This window comes from Epinephelus moara, chromosome 7, assembly GCF_006386435.1.
Source record: "Epinephelus moara isolate mb chromosome 7, YSFRI_EMoa_1.0, whole genome shotgun sequence".
NCBI classification, from domain to species: Eukaryota; Metazoa; Chordata; class Actinopteri; order Perciformes; family Serranidae; genus Epinephelus; species Epinephelus moara.
The window spans coordinates 10,527,305-10,542,253 of record NC_065512.1 but is presented as its reverse complement, the minus strand read 5'-3'; the positions used below and the strand labels follow the sequence as shown (position 1 = coordinate 10,542,253).

The 14,949-nt window shown below is 41.4% G+C and overlaps 1 protein-coding gene across 1 annotated transcript in view; it reads right to left on the bottom strand.

Moving 5' to 3' along the window:
- The window catches only part of klf7b (Kruppel-like factor 7b), a 99,812-nt gene that overhangs the window by 31,548 nt on the left and 53,315 nt on the right, over positions 1–14,949 (bottom strand). The window contains exon 2 of the mRNA XM_050048113.1: positions 690–1,341. Within this exon, the coding sequence (XP_049904070.1) occupies positions 690–1,341 (652 nt within the window). The remainder of the gene's footprint in view (positions 1–689; positions 1,342–14,949) is intronic.

The following is a 14,949-nucleotide window of genomic DNA, read 5'->3' as shown; positions in this document are numbered from 1 at the left end:
TTCACAGTGCAGATGGACATTGACCTGAAGCATATTGCAAAAGCAACCAAAGACATTTTTAAGGCAAAGAAGTGGAATGTTCTGCAATGGCCAAGTCATATCATCTGACCTGAATCCAACTGAGCATGCGTTTCTCTTGCTGAAGCCAAAACTGAGGGCAAAACACCCAAAACACAAGCAGGAAGTGCAGACGGCTGCAGTAAAAGCCAAAATAACGACAACTGTATCATTGTCCAAATATTTATGGACCTGACTGTATGTTGTCTCACTGCAGTGTCCTAAAATTGAGGGACCACTGGGACCAGTTTCATACAAGCAATTTGTGCCGAAACACAGATCATAACAATGGCACTGTCGTGTTTCACAAATGATTGCTGCTCACAAATTGCAGATAAACTTGAAAGCCCAACAGGTTTCTTTCATGTTCATGCATCGACTGCAAACATGATATTTATTTTGATTAGTAAATATCAACATCAATATCAAAATAAGCGAGTGGACAAGATCTCATGTTGCAAATTGCACCCTTCATGTTTACATGGCCCCATGAATACAAAGGACTATGATACTTAGTACTCAACCATTATTGACGTGAATACCCTCAAATTATGGCTGAGCTGAAATCATTCCAGATGTTAGCATCTTAATATGGAGTAAAGGTAAGTGTAATGAATGTAATCAGGTCTTACCTGTGTGAGTCCTCTGATGTGCCTTCAGGTGGGAGCTCTTGGTGTAAACCTTCCTGCAGCCATTAAACTGGCACCGATGGACTCTCTTTTTGTTCTCTGGTACGTCTCCTCCCAGGCTTCCTCCTCCTCCCTGCTCGCTGTCACTGAGGGCTCCTCCTCGGCTTGGCGGTGATGGTAGCGCTCGTGCTGCCACCAGTTTAGCCGCCCCTAGCCCTACCTTCTTCGCCACAAATTTGAGCGTTAGTGTACCGTCTGCCGTCGCAGTCAGTGTCTGTGTGGGTTTGATGAGGTGGCGGCCGAGCTCTGGTGACGATGGTGGTGTTAGGGATGTGACGGCGGCGCTGAGCTGTGCGGCACTGACTCCTGCCAGGACTTGGTCCTTTGGTGTGAGGGTTTCAGTCCCTGCCTCTGCTTGGGTCCTGCTGGGGTTGGGGACCTGGAGGATTTTGGCCTGCACCTTGGGGAGGGTTACCAGGAGTGGAAGTGGGCTGGGCTGGTCAGGGAGGCTGGGGAGGAGGGGGTCCATCAGGTCCTCGTCACTGTCACCACCCTGCATGAAGGTCGGCGTTAAGAGACAATCCAGCTCCTCATCAAAGAGCTCCGAGAGTCGCTTGGGCTCCGTCTGTAGGTACCGCTCCAACTCTAGACATGTCTGTAAAGAAAAGAAGCACATGGACCCAGAGTTAGCTGAGTGTTAATTACAACTCCAGTCACACCTTCTACAAATGCAAGATGCTGTGTCACTGCAGTTTAAAGGGTCTTTTTTCATCAGATTCATTCATGCTTTTGCAAACATGGCTCATTTATTTAGTCCGATATCACATCAGCTGTATGACACGGGCTGACAAGTAACCTACAATCGAAAGCCCCTTGCTCACATGCGCTGCAAACCTGAAATGGTCTAGACAATACCTGATGCCCGGTGGCCTCAGGGGGAAATGCAGCAGGACAAGAGCGAAAGTTCAGGTGGTGAAAGTCTCAACAGGGCGGACAGGACGGGTGGCCCCCTTTCACACCCAGGGTACCTTTCATGTCATATCAGTGCGTGGAAAGTCCATGACCAAACGTCTATGTGACAAGGTCAGAGTGAAAATGAGTTGCTGAATCAAGTCATTCTACCGTGGTCATGGTGGCCCACTCATTGACGAATGGTTTCATAGCACTACTAGTAGTCAAAAACTCCACAGCAAAACTTTGAAGACAGAGAAAGACCACGGTCGTGGTTAAAAGAAACCAAATTTGACTGATGGTAGGCTGTAAGACAAGCGCCACAATCCTCTACGTCAAAGTCACATGACTTGTTTGTACTACTGTCCACAATTTGAACAAGTCAAAGAGGTCGATTGTCAGGAAGATGTAAACACAGGTTGGTTTAACCGTTTTTCTTTTAGTGGTTTTCTCTGGACTGCAGCCTGTTCACAAACCCTGTTTACTAGTCCATTTAAATTCAAATACCCACTGTAGGCTTTATATTTCTCTGCAGCTGTTGACCATGTCACCTGGCACATGGCAGTCCTGAGAGAGGAGGGATTTAGTCTGTGATTGATTGCTGCTGCCTGGCCAAGCTCTCCGGAGCCCTGAACTGTGGAAGCCTTGCCTGTTTCCCTCTGCTCACCCAAATCAACCAGCCGTGGAAGTTATATCGCAAGATAGAGGAAGGAAGGAGAGCGAGACGACAGAGGGAAAGCCAAACAGAGAAACAAAGAAGAAGGAAGGGAGATACCCAGAAAGAAACGAGGAAAGTAATTCTGTAATTGTTTACTCAGCCTTTATCCAGTGATAACAGGGACATCTGTGCAACAACTGCACAGCTCCAGTTTTTGGCAGCAGGGCAGCATCACCGCAGTGAGGGGCTTCGGTGCCTTGGTCAAGGGCATCAGCCACATTACCTCAAAGGATTTGAGCCAGAAACCTTTTGGTCACTAACCTACTTTTATAACCTCAAGGCTAAACACATAAACTTTTATGTTTTCTGTAATTCCTGCCCCCTCTCGCACTTGAACTAGCAACTGCACTTCTGAGGTCTACACGGGACTGTTTAGTCGATCCTGCTCCTGCTTTGATCTCTCACACCTGCAATGCTGGTTTTTATCCAAATCCCGTCTGCCTCGTCCCACAGGGGAAATAAGACACATGTGTCTGTTATGGCTGATCATAATCTAAAGAGATAAAGATAAAGTTCTCGCAGCTGTTTGATATAAAATGAAAAGTAAAAACAAGCCTTATTAAATGCTACTAAAGGGTAAAAAGAGTGCCTGTGATAGTTTGGATTGTTTTACAAAGCCAACAGATGCAAACCAGATGGCGGAACATCAGATTTCACAGCAGCAGTGTTCGTAACTATTTACAGAAGGTAACTGTTTGAACATATGCAAAATAATGTGTCTATCAGATGTAGTTACATTCATGTTAAGCCAAATTTCACCCTGCAATGACGATGCTAAACACTGGTCAGACAGGCCGGGGAGTGGGGCTAGATTTCATGAACATTCTCAATCAAATCTGTTCCTTTACACGACAAAGAACACCTGTTGGATCCCTGGATTTTTTATGTGTGTGCTCGTGTGTGTGACTGTGCCTTTGTGTTCCCATAAAGATTATTTTATGAACTGAAACAACAACATATTCTCCAAACCTCATTAACAATACCACGCAACTGTCATACGTACAACCTTGACCTTGAAATGCCATTACTGCATTGCTTAAACTGGATCCAACTTGACTTTTTATGCTGAAGTAGGAGCTTAGAGTCCAGTTGAATTCAAAATCTGTCATTAAAAGTTTGCAGGTGGTTCAACAAGTGGCTAACATGATCTCTAAATCACAGTTCAGAGCAGCATTCAACACCGAATGAAGACAATCACCATAATTTTACAACTAAATGTCAAACAACAATGCCACTCCTGTTGCACTTCCTCAAACCATAGAAACAAAATGAGAGAATACTATAAATGCTCCTTATCTTACTTACATATAAGACATATCAACAATCAGATGCATCAAAGGTGTTTTTTCCCACCTTAGAGATAATATACTTTCAGAGGGAACTGCCATTCTACCCCCACATGATCTAACAAAAGAAAGAGCATTAGACATTTGAATGAGCATGTTTTTATGACTAATTATCCGTAGTTCTGTGATTCAAATTCGATTTGATTTATTTATTTCCAACATTTAAAAACTAAAAATTAAATAGAATAGAATATATTCTAGAAAAAAACCCTATAAAATAGAGACAAACAAATCATGAACAGACTTACAGTTAGAAACATAAATTAACATTTCATGTCTCAAAAGTTGGTAGGAAGAAGTAGGAAGAAGCAACATGCTCGTCTAGCCCTTCCCCCCAATCCCAAACTACAGTAACCCATCACTAATCAAACTATTACATATATACACCCTCCCTCACCATCGATCAACCACACATTTACACCACTGCACTTCTTCAGACCTGATAACCGATTTTACCCTGTGTATACAACAATTACTAAAACACAAATTGAGAATACCGACAACAGTGTCACCCTGAGTGTGCTGCATTCCCATTAATCATTTCTGTACCTTGTAAAAATACTGTCTTTGTACCTCTTCTTAAACTGTCTGATATCTTTACTTTGTTTGATTTCTTTACCCAGTGCGTTCCACAAAATCACCCCACAAATTAATATACCCATACTTTTCAGAGTGGACACATACTTTTCAATTAATGATGGAGGAAATCAAGGACAAGAGTCTAAAATTCTTGAGAAAAAATCCTTGTAAAATCAAACAAAATTCCTTCAGGAATACTTCATTAACAAAACGAACATTTGTATACAAGTGACTCTCCAGGTGTTATGATGAATTAGTGAGAAAACGTTGTCTTTTCCACGTACTTCTTCGGTAAACGAAGAATCCATAAACAAAAAATTCCTGATGAGTTTAAGTAAATAGGGGCGGATTTAACAACAGCAAAACTGCATTAAAACAAACTCATACAACTGCTGCAGTATAATCCAAGTCACATTTATGCAGTCTTATACTCAGTACTTCTCAAGCTTGTGCATTTTCGCCAAAACTTTACTTTTTAAAACACTTCTGCGTTAACAGTCTCAGGCATGGATGAGTAACAAGCCAGGGCAAGGGCGTGCATTTGAACTCTACTCGTGCTTTCAAATGAACACCTGCCTTTAAGCTCGTTCATTGGCCAGGAAGAGACGGGAGAGAGAACTCCTGGCCAATGAACGAGCTGGCTGATGAAACTGCTCCTGCCCCAGTGTGCAAAGTGTTTTAAATAGTAAAGTGTTAGTGAAAATGCATGAGTTTGGGAAGTACTGAGCACATGACTGGATAAATGAGAACTGGATTATTTTTGCTCCAGTTAGTTTTGTGGCTGTTAAACCCGGCCCCCATTCACTTCAATTCAATGAGCATTTTTTTCTGTTTTTGGATTCTTAATTCACTGTAGAGGAATGTGAGAAAAAATACGTTTTCTCCCACAAATTCAACACAACGCGAGGTGATTAGCTGATATACATATGATCATTTTGGGGGTGAAGTGCTTCTTTAAACTCTACACGTTTATGTTTTGTGATGCTTTTTTCTGTCGAGATAAGGGAGAAAGAAAGCGAGAGGGGCAAAAGACAGCAGGCCAGTCCACAGCTCTGTAACTGTCCACTCAGCACTTTCTTGTGAGCTACCTGGCGCGAGCACTATCCTGCAGCACGCTGCCTTTACAGTATCTTCTTGGAATTGAATTAATTTCCTCTGTGTGGCCAAAGGCCTTTGGCAGCTGAGGGTTCTCATCCTGATCCTCTGGCTCTTTCCACCTCTGCCATCGGAGCAAATTACAGCCACTATTGAAATGTTTTTTTTTTCTTAGCAGCAGCTGGTTGACTTGGTCCATTCAGGCCGGCCAGCGCTGGAGCTTTGCTCCGCTCAGCCTCAGTGACGAGACAGACAAACCAACACATTTAGTCTGAACATCTGTTGAGTGGCGATAAGCTGAACTTCCCTCTCCCTTCTTTTCTCCCTTTCTTCTCCCCTTTAAAAGAATGTCTTTTTTCCTCCTAAGGATGCTTATTTGCATATGAATATAAATCAAAGATATCTCTTTGGGAGGGTTACACTGCTTCATAAGGAAACTTGAAAATGAGAAGCAAACATGTGCAGAAGCAGAAATGACGCCAAGTAACAATGTCTTTTACAAAGCTGATACGAGTGCTGAGAGGAGAAGCTTCGGGCCAGCCTTTTGTCCAGATTGTTGCTGTGATTTGTTAGCAGTGGTATTCCTCTGAAACACTGCTGTGTCTATTACAGTATCTAGTCGAGCATGCTGAAGGAGGCTATTATACCTCTGTTTATATTAGACCAGTCATTGCTAATGCAGCTAGAAACCAATATTGAGATTATCAAACAGACATCAGGAGTGGGACTTAAACAGCTGAGTGCTTTTCAAGACAACAGAGCTGTGAGGTTTGGATAGCAGAACGATGCACTCATTGATAACTCTTTATTTATTAGTCAGTGTCACTGGCGTTAAAAGCTAATATCCATGTTTTCCTGCCATAAATGGATATACATCTGTCTAATAACACACAATTCAAGAGACCCTGGAAGTGAAGTTGCCTCTGCCTTGTCTGTTATTTGTATCACTGCTTAGTCACATACAGAATGTAAAGAATTAAGCTAGCAGTGAAATTTCGTACGGTGAGAGCTCAACACAGTGCAAAATAAGAAAACACGTGAACAGACAAAACGTGAGCAAATTAAAAAACATCTTCACTAAGTTGAAGACACACAAAAACATCAATTTAATGGAACATAGGCAGCATTTAGAAAAACTGTTTCCTGGGGACACATCGGGTGCTGTCACACCTGCCGTGTTTGGTTCGGTTCAAACAAACTCAAGTTCATTTGCCCTCTAAGTGCGGTTCCTTTGGGCAGGTGTGAACACAGCAATCAGGTGTGCACCAAAACAACCGGACTGAGACCTTCTTGAAGAGGTGGTCTCAGTCCGGTTAGAAACAAACTCTGGTGCGGTTCGTTTGTGGTGATATTTTATAAAATAATATAAAATATAAAATATTTTGCTACTGACTTATTTTATTTTACAAAAAAAAAATTCAATAAAAAATTAAGATCATGACGGAGATGGGTTTGCCTTTTCAATGGCATATATATAGCAAACGGCACCATTTTTTATTCTATGTGAGAAATCAGTTATACACCTAAACAACTTACTGTTTAATCTTATTGTCTTACTGTCACGTGATCAAATAGACTTGACACTCAATAACACTAAGATACATATTACCCAGAAATATGAATATATCTATATGATAAAAAAATCAAAGAAAATAAGAAATTATTCATTTAATTGAATATTTTTTGGTGGTAATTCAAATTACTCACAAGGGCCTGTTTTCTGCCCATCTTATTGTTGAAGGGCCCCCTCACCCCATGGCCCCTGCTTGCACTGTCTATGTTTACACTCCTGTGCTGTGCATGTGTCATCAAATTGATGTTTTCATGTCTTCATTTGCTTGCTTTGTGTCTATTATCATGTATTATCTTGATTTGCAGTAAGGTGAGCTTTTAGGGCCACCATACTTTTGTCCTAAGTGATCCGAATGCTGCAAAACTACACCAACACAACCCCGAGTCGTCCTGAAGTTTCCTTTCCTGGGTAACTTGGCTATTTGGCTGACACAGCCAGCTACAGAGTCAAGATACTAAGAGGTTGTAAAGGTCATCAGGAGGATTACTTTGATATATAATTTATGCATTTTTTGCCCTGAATTTAAGGTTCCTGGTTCATTAATGTTTCTGGAGATTCTGCTTTTATCCTGAAGAATTCAAGCTGTTGCTGCTCGCAGGACACAAGGAAAATATTTATGTAGATAAAAGTGAAGTTATGAAAATTATCCTTTCCAGGGCTCCTCAGAATTACACTTTGCTCCTGCACTGTCTGTGTTATATACATTATTCATCATGGTCAGACACAACTACGACACCATGAATATGAGCTCTCTTTGATACAGTAAACGCAGCCTCTATTAGTCATTTCTGACGGCGCACTGTAGCATTGTTTTCACTTGGACTAGAAATCAAAAATAGAAAGGTCTGTGTGTCTCTTGGCGGGGGCTGGACTGATGCTGAGGATTGTGGGAGGTGGGCGGGGAGGACAGAGGGTAGAGGGAGCCCGAGGCTGTGGAAGAGGAGCGGAGCGGCAATCAAACCCACGGCTGGCAGCGAACGCACCGCCTCTGACATCACACGTATGACCTTCTCCTTCGTCTCTTTCTCCTACACACCATGAATATCAGGTAACAATGACATGTATGGCCTGCAGCGTGTGTGTGTGTGCGTGCGTGTGTGTGTGTCAGCTGGCTAACAGCTCAGACTGATAGCATGTGTAGGGCTCACCTCCTGTCCCCCTGCTCAGTCCCACACCATATGGAGAAAGGTCACATCGAAACACACACACACACACACGGGCGGCCAGTAACACTCATTCCCTTAAAAACATTTTTTTTTCCGACTGACTGTTGGAGCGTTTCAACACTCGGATGGACACAAATCTCTCCTGGTTGAATCACCAGAACAAACAATGAGACTCTGAGCTGAAGAAAATCTGCTTCACTGACAAAAAGTCAAAGGTACAAGACAGTGAACACAACAGTTAGAGGACGGAAGTCAATAGAGACCCGCTGCAGTGAAAAACATCCAATCAGAGAGCTGCAGGTTTTGTTGCGGGCCGCTAACAGCAGGCTGAAGTTAGAGGTTGAGCTCAGTAGAACACATAAAGAATAAATAAATATCTAATGCTGCATTCACGTCATCTTTGGCAGAATGGGATAAACGGGAAACCCTCCTGTTATACTTACATCTAACATAGTTAAAACTGTTGCTAGCCCTGCAGTCACACCAGGTAAATGGACCCAAATCATCCATTTGCATCTAATCATTTATTCACTAACGAACCCACAAAGACAAATATAGCTCATTTTTTATCGGCTAAATAAACTATATCACTGTCCAGGGTTTCATTTACATGTATCTGTCAGCATCGATGGCTTTGCAGCCATTTGGCCGGCAGTTTGTTGACACTTCTGAAGCTGTTTTCAATAATTGGGAGATAAGGATAAGGTAGCAGCCAGAAATTCTCTATTTCACCTACTCACAATTACAACTAAGGGCTGATGTGAACAATATAAAACTAAAAGTAAAAAAAAGGAACAGAAATAACAGATTTCAGTGACAATACTACAGCTCAGTAATACTGCAGAGTCATCCAGAGAGAGTTTATGTTGCATATGAGCATTTTATGTGTAGTGCATATGTTGAAACTTTACTTTTCTTTAAGTTTCAATGTTGTGACAATTCTGTGGTTAACATGTGGTCAGGTTTACGCACAGACACAACTGGGTTAGGGTTAGAAAATCATTATACTTTGGCTTAAAATACCTGATTTGGTCACTTCAAATACGGCTGAAAATGTATCAACCCTTCATTAAATAGCCACCTCTGTTGTTTGTAGATGTTAAAGACCTTTGCACTTTAAAGGTTTTTTTGGGGAGTTTTTCCTTATCCGCTGTGAGGGTCCTAAGGACTGAGGGATGTCGTATGCTGTAAAGCCCTGTGAGGCAAATTGTGATTTGTGATATTGGGCTTTATAAATAAAATTGATGATGGTTGATGATTGAGTTTGTTTTTTCATGGCACCACGCGGTGTCATGTTTCATGTTTTTTGTGTGTGTGTGTAACCATTTTTTTTCTGATGACGGATTAAAAAAAATGCATCTGGAAAAACGGACTCCGTGTGCAAAGGCCNTTTATAAATAAAATTGATGATGGTTGATGATTGAGTTTGTTTTTTCATCCGAAATTGTCGCACATCTAAAAATACGTTTGTCCATAATTAAAACTGTGAGGGGTGATGACAGCCAGATAGGTAACTCCAGTGGAGAGAGGCTAAGGAGGAAATCTGTCTTTTGATTTTGTCACGTATTCTGAATTTTCACAATGAATACAACAATAAAACACATCAGAATCAGCGTGTAAGGTTTGTGTGTGTGTGTAACCATTTTTTTTCTGATGACGGATTAAAAAAAATGCATCTGGAAAAACGGACTCCGTGTGCAAAGGCCTTAACAGTAGTCTGGACTTGGACTTTGCAGGCACATTCCCAGGAAGTCTAGGAGCGCTGAGGGCTGTCCAAATCCACAATTTATCCAGTCCACAAGGGGCCTCAAGCGGACCTTCTGAAGACTTCCAGAGAGTCTGCTTGGAGTGCTGACTTCACTGATTTAATAACCCACAATTCATTGTAATACAGCCGTAAAGTTGTGGCTACACATGGGATTTACTGTATATCTGCCAGAACAGATGAGTTCAGCACTGTTCATCAACTTACATGACATTAATATGAATATGACAGCAGCGATAGTTAAACGTTTCCAGGGCAACAGGTAAAACAGTCGAGGGCTGTCTCTCAGTCGCTTGCAGTCTCTGCCCTCGCAGACTTTACGTGACGGCAATAAATACATCACACTACAAGTGACTGAAGTCTGTGAGGGCTCAGTCTGCAAGTCCAGAAAGTAGACATTTGGATTCAGCCTTCCTCTTTTGGCTGCACAATAGTTGACGCACTTCTTTTGTGCCTTTGAGCCATCATTTCCCAGGAGACTGTACCCAGTGGCAGATTAAATACCATGGTGAAAGCAAGACTTACGGGAAACTAATGTAATCGCTGATGATGTCATTCTTCTATAGCAATTAAATTGTGCAATCAACATTTACTTGTAATAAGTTGAAGCAAATTGTTTGTCTATTTTCACTTTAGGGGCTCTAACATCGATTGTTTGATCTGTGTAATAAATCAGTCATGATGTGTTCATACATGACAGCTCACATGTGCAGAGAAACATGGGTTCTGCAGTTGCAGTTAAGCTACTGATTTAAAAGATGTGTTCATTTCATGGTTTTTAATGTAACTTGATTTAATTACACTTAATGTAACTGTATTGGGGTCAATGTCACACAAGGTCAAAAGCAAATGCAGCGTCACTGCTGAAGGGAAGGTCAGCTGAGGTCAACCATGGCATATTGCACTATATCTGAAAGCTCTAAATGTCTGTAAAGTGTTTTTGCTTTCTGTTTACTGGTTGAGGCAGTCATATCTGTGTGTAAACAGTGTGTTTGTATATTTCATGCGACCTGCTACCCTTTCATACACAGAGCTGAAGATAAAAACAATGGATCCATCTTTTCCTCCTGCATCCTCTGTTCCCTCAATGAATGTTTCCCTTTATATTTTGAGTGTTTGATTTAATATCTGGTCTAAAATAGCTACTGACGTGCAGATCCTGCCTCTGTGTGTGTGTGTGTGTGTTTGCTGCCTGCTGAGGTCCATTAATAATGAATGCAGAGAGCAGAGGGCTCTGGATGGAAGCGCTAAGAGCTTTTGACAGACAAAAGATCATCGAGGACGGAGCTCAGCAAACAGACTGAAGTGGGTTCAGCAGGAGATGCTCTGTCTGTGTTTGCCTGCATACAGTTATGTGACTATTACCAACATTTCCATTAGGACAATGGTGAAATTAAGCCATTTACGTGATTCTGTAAAGTGACACTTCCTATAATGGTCTGCTTCACATGTGGTTATTGCCACATAAAGGACTCAACAACATGAGAAACATCAACAGCTTTCCTTCCTGCAAGAGCAGAGAAACATTAAGAACTGAACCAGCCTATTAAAATGTATCCTACAGCAGTCAGTGAATGTTTAGATACTAACACGACCAGACACTCTCTTACAATTTTTATTAACTACTAAAACAAGGTTTAGTGAAATGCAGCGTGGTTTTGCAACTTCTTCATTCTGCATTGTTTATTTTTCATCTCTCAGGACAAATTTCCACAACTGTCACTATGTTATGATTAAAAATCAGAAGCCAAGACCAAATGAAATGTGAGATTTGTCTAATTCAGAGCTGTGACGAATAAACAATGAGCAGCTTTGTCAAACTGAGACACACAGAGAGGCACATCTAATTCTGTTTATATGTGAAGTAGAGACCGGTCACAGAAATGAGTACATGTACTACTACCAGTAAAATCACAATTCAGAAAAACTCACTTGCATGACATTTAAAGCTCACAGTGTTCAGCAAAAGTCTCTTTAAAGCTTCTTACACTCTCACAAAAAGCTCTACGAACAGAAAACCAAAATTAAAGCCTTGTGGTTGTATGAACGCATCAAGTTGCATTCACAGTTTACATCCATGTCTGTGAAAATATGGATGCTTCACACACATCTTCCCCCCAGCAGCAGCAGATCTATACAATCACAGTTTCAAGATGGACACCCAAGATTAGTGTCACCAATTCAGTATCTGACCAAATATCCTTCTGTTCCTGAGATATGACGTTAAGTAATGGCCAGAAAAGCAAACCATTATGATGTCACAGTGATGTTGAACTTTTTCCTTCTGGATATAAAATGTCATCACTTCATCGTTATATCCCATTAGACATTTGTGTGAAATTTTGTCATAAATAGCATATGATTTCCTGAGTTCTGGCCAAAAGGTCATAGTGACCTTGACCTTTGACCACTAAACGCTCATCAGTTCATCCTTGACCCAAAGTAGATGTTTGTGTCAAATTTGAAGACATTCCCTGACAGTGTTCTTGAGAATGAGGCAGATGCAAGGTCACAGTGACATTGACCTTTGACCACCAAAATCTAAACAGTTCATCATTGACTCAAAGGGCAAAATTTGAAAAAATCCCTTCACAGCATTCTTGAGATATCTTGTTCACGAGAATGAGACAGACAAGGTCACAATGACCTTGACCTTTGACCAATGACCACCAAAATGTAATCAGTTCATCCTTGACTCAAAGTGGACAATTGCATCAAATTTTGAAGAATTCTCGAAAGGGGTTCTTGAGATATTTCACGAGAATAGCACAGACAACCTGGAAACAAAATGCCTCCGGCCACAGTTATTGCTGGTATGGAGGCATAAAAACTGCCCATCCTCATTCATGAGTTTCCATATAGCGAAATTTCTCATCATCCTCCAAGATTAAGACGTCAGAGAGACAAATGATGCAGCAGTCACTCAGCTAGTAGGGGATACATTCATGAGTCAGTAATGTTAGGTACACCTTTACAGTAAGAAAAAAACTGCCCTAAAGGTGCTATGCAAGACCGTCTGCCTGTAAACACACTTGCCAGTGAAAATGAAAGTAAAAGCCAACCCCAGATTTACTTGTTTGGCATTTCACCACACTTTATTTGCTTTTTTTCGGATGCCTGTTGCTTACAGTCTGACACCTGCTCACTACCTTTATATAAAGCCCTGACCTCACCTGAGCATTGTAGGGGTACACGCCCATAAACATCCCAAACACAGACAATACAGTAGCTAGCTAGCTAACCCTACACTTTTCAGGGTTTGATTTTGGTTTTGGAACAGGGAAGAAACGTATATCTTTTTCCAACCTCTCCAGGTAACGAGTATCATTAATACACGACGTGCCCCAGGCACAACATTTAGCTCCAGATCCACAAAACCAGCCTGAAAATGAAGGAAATCTGAAACAACTGCATTAGAGTCAGACCCTGGTCTGAGCTGACCTTATGCTACGTTATGATTGGTTTGCATCCAGGGGCGAGACTTACCGAAAGGTCAATTGATAACAAGAGGTAAAAACAGTGGTATGTTCCTTTAAACAGACATGAATAAAGTGTGAACGTGTTGCGACAGGTCTCCGCTAATCGCATTAACATTCTTGTAACTACATGTTACTGCAATTAAATCCCACAAAAGCAGAAGACAACAGCAGTGAAGGTTCCTCACATTATTCCCATTCATATTAAATATAGCTGTGTCACAGCTGCATTCATGTAAACCTCCTCCCTGACTACGACACTAAACTGATGTTCCACTATGAGGAATCACTTTCCCCTTGCCTCCTCTCCTCCAGTCTAATCCTTTAGTTTGTTCCTGTCTCTCTGTATCTGTGTGTGCATTACAGAGTGTTTATTTTCCCTCAACATTATACAGCTTTTGGCTTCAAATTATGTTTTTCTCTTCGCTTTCTCGTACAAATAGGTCCTAATTAAAGTGCTTTGGCTTCCATAAACTGCTCTTTGAAGCTGTACCTCTTGATGGATCTCGCTCTCTCCACACAGCGGGCTCTGATGGCTAATTAGCCACTCAAAGGAAAAGGCAAAAAGAGGCTCTTTATTCAGCTAATTTGCTGATGCGGCTGTGTACACGGCGGATGTGTGTGTTTGTAAGAGTGAGAAGAGCATAATGACTTTTAACTGATGTGTGTGAATATGTAATGCCTCATGCGTACGATATCAAACCGGTGCCATTGGCAGCGAGCTGCCTCCTTTATGTCTGAGCAAGCATCGCTGCTGCAGAGTGGATGTGTGCTTGGTGCTTTGTTAGAGGACTGAAGTGCAGTTTGTGTGAAGCTGCCTGTGAAGATGCTGTTTGAGTTACTGAAGCGGCATCTGTGCCGAATCACATTGACTTGCGACCGCACATCCTGCAATCTGATCAGAATAACACAACCCAGGATGTGTTAATATTTGCCTATAGTATATTAAGTTGTGCTAAATTCAGTCATGTTCTGCCTCCGCGTGGTGCCAAATTTACCAAATCATTTTTAGCTCACATTTAGAGTGTGAATTCTCCAAATTATACACATTACAAGCCACAAGAATGTTGCTGCCTCTGAGGTTTTAAAATCCTCATGTTTTTACCAGCAGATAATTTCATGGTGAACACCAACATACGAATTTTGAAATGCTAAAGGCAGTGACTTTTCTCTCGATTTTCACTTTAATGAAGCAAAGAAATGAATGTGAAGACCTGTGTGGTGATGAATACAACACCCTTGGAGACGGAGAATAACTATTCAACAACAGACTTCTAGAGCCTGCTTAAAGAGGAACTTCATTTTTTTCAACTTGACCTCTATTTTCCCATGTTTTATGTCTAAGTGACTCATGGAGACAACATGTTTTGAAAGTGGTCCGGTATTCAGCCGCAGCGGCTCAACAGGCAGCAATGTAGTCTTGACTGGCATTTGGTATCGCCAATTTACGTCCAGTAAAAGTGTTTGTTTTTGCCACTGACAGGCTCAGATTATTATTATAAGTGTCTGACAACATTATGGAAATGATCCATACAGAGAAAATAAACTTTTTTTTGGTTATTGGAAACATGTTGTTGGAAACATTCGTGAGAGT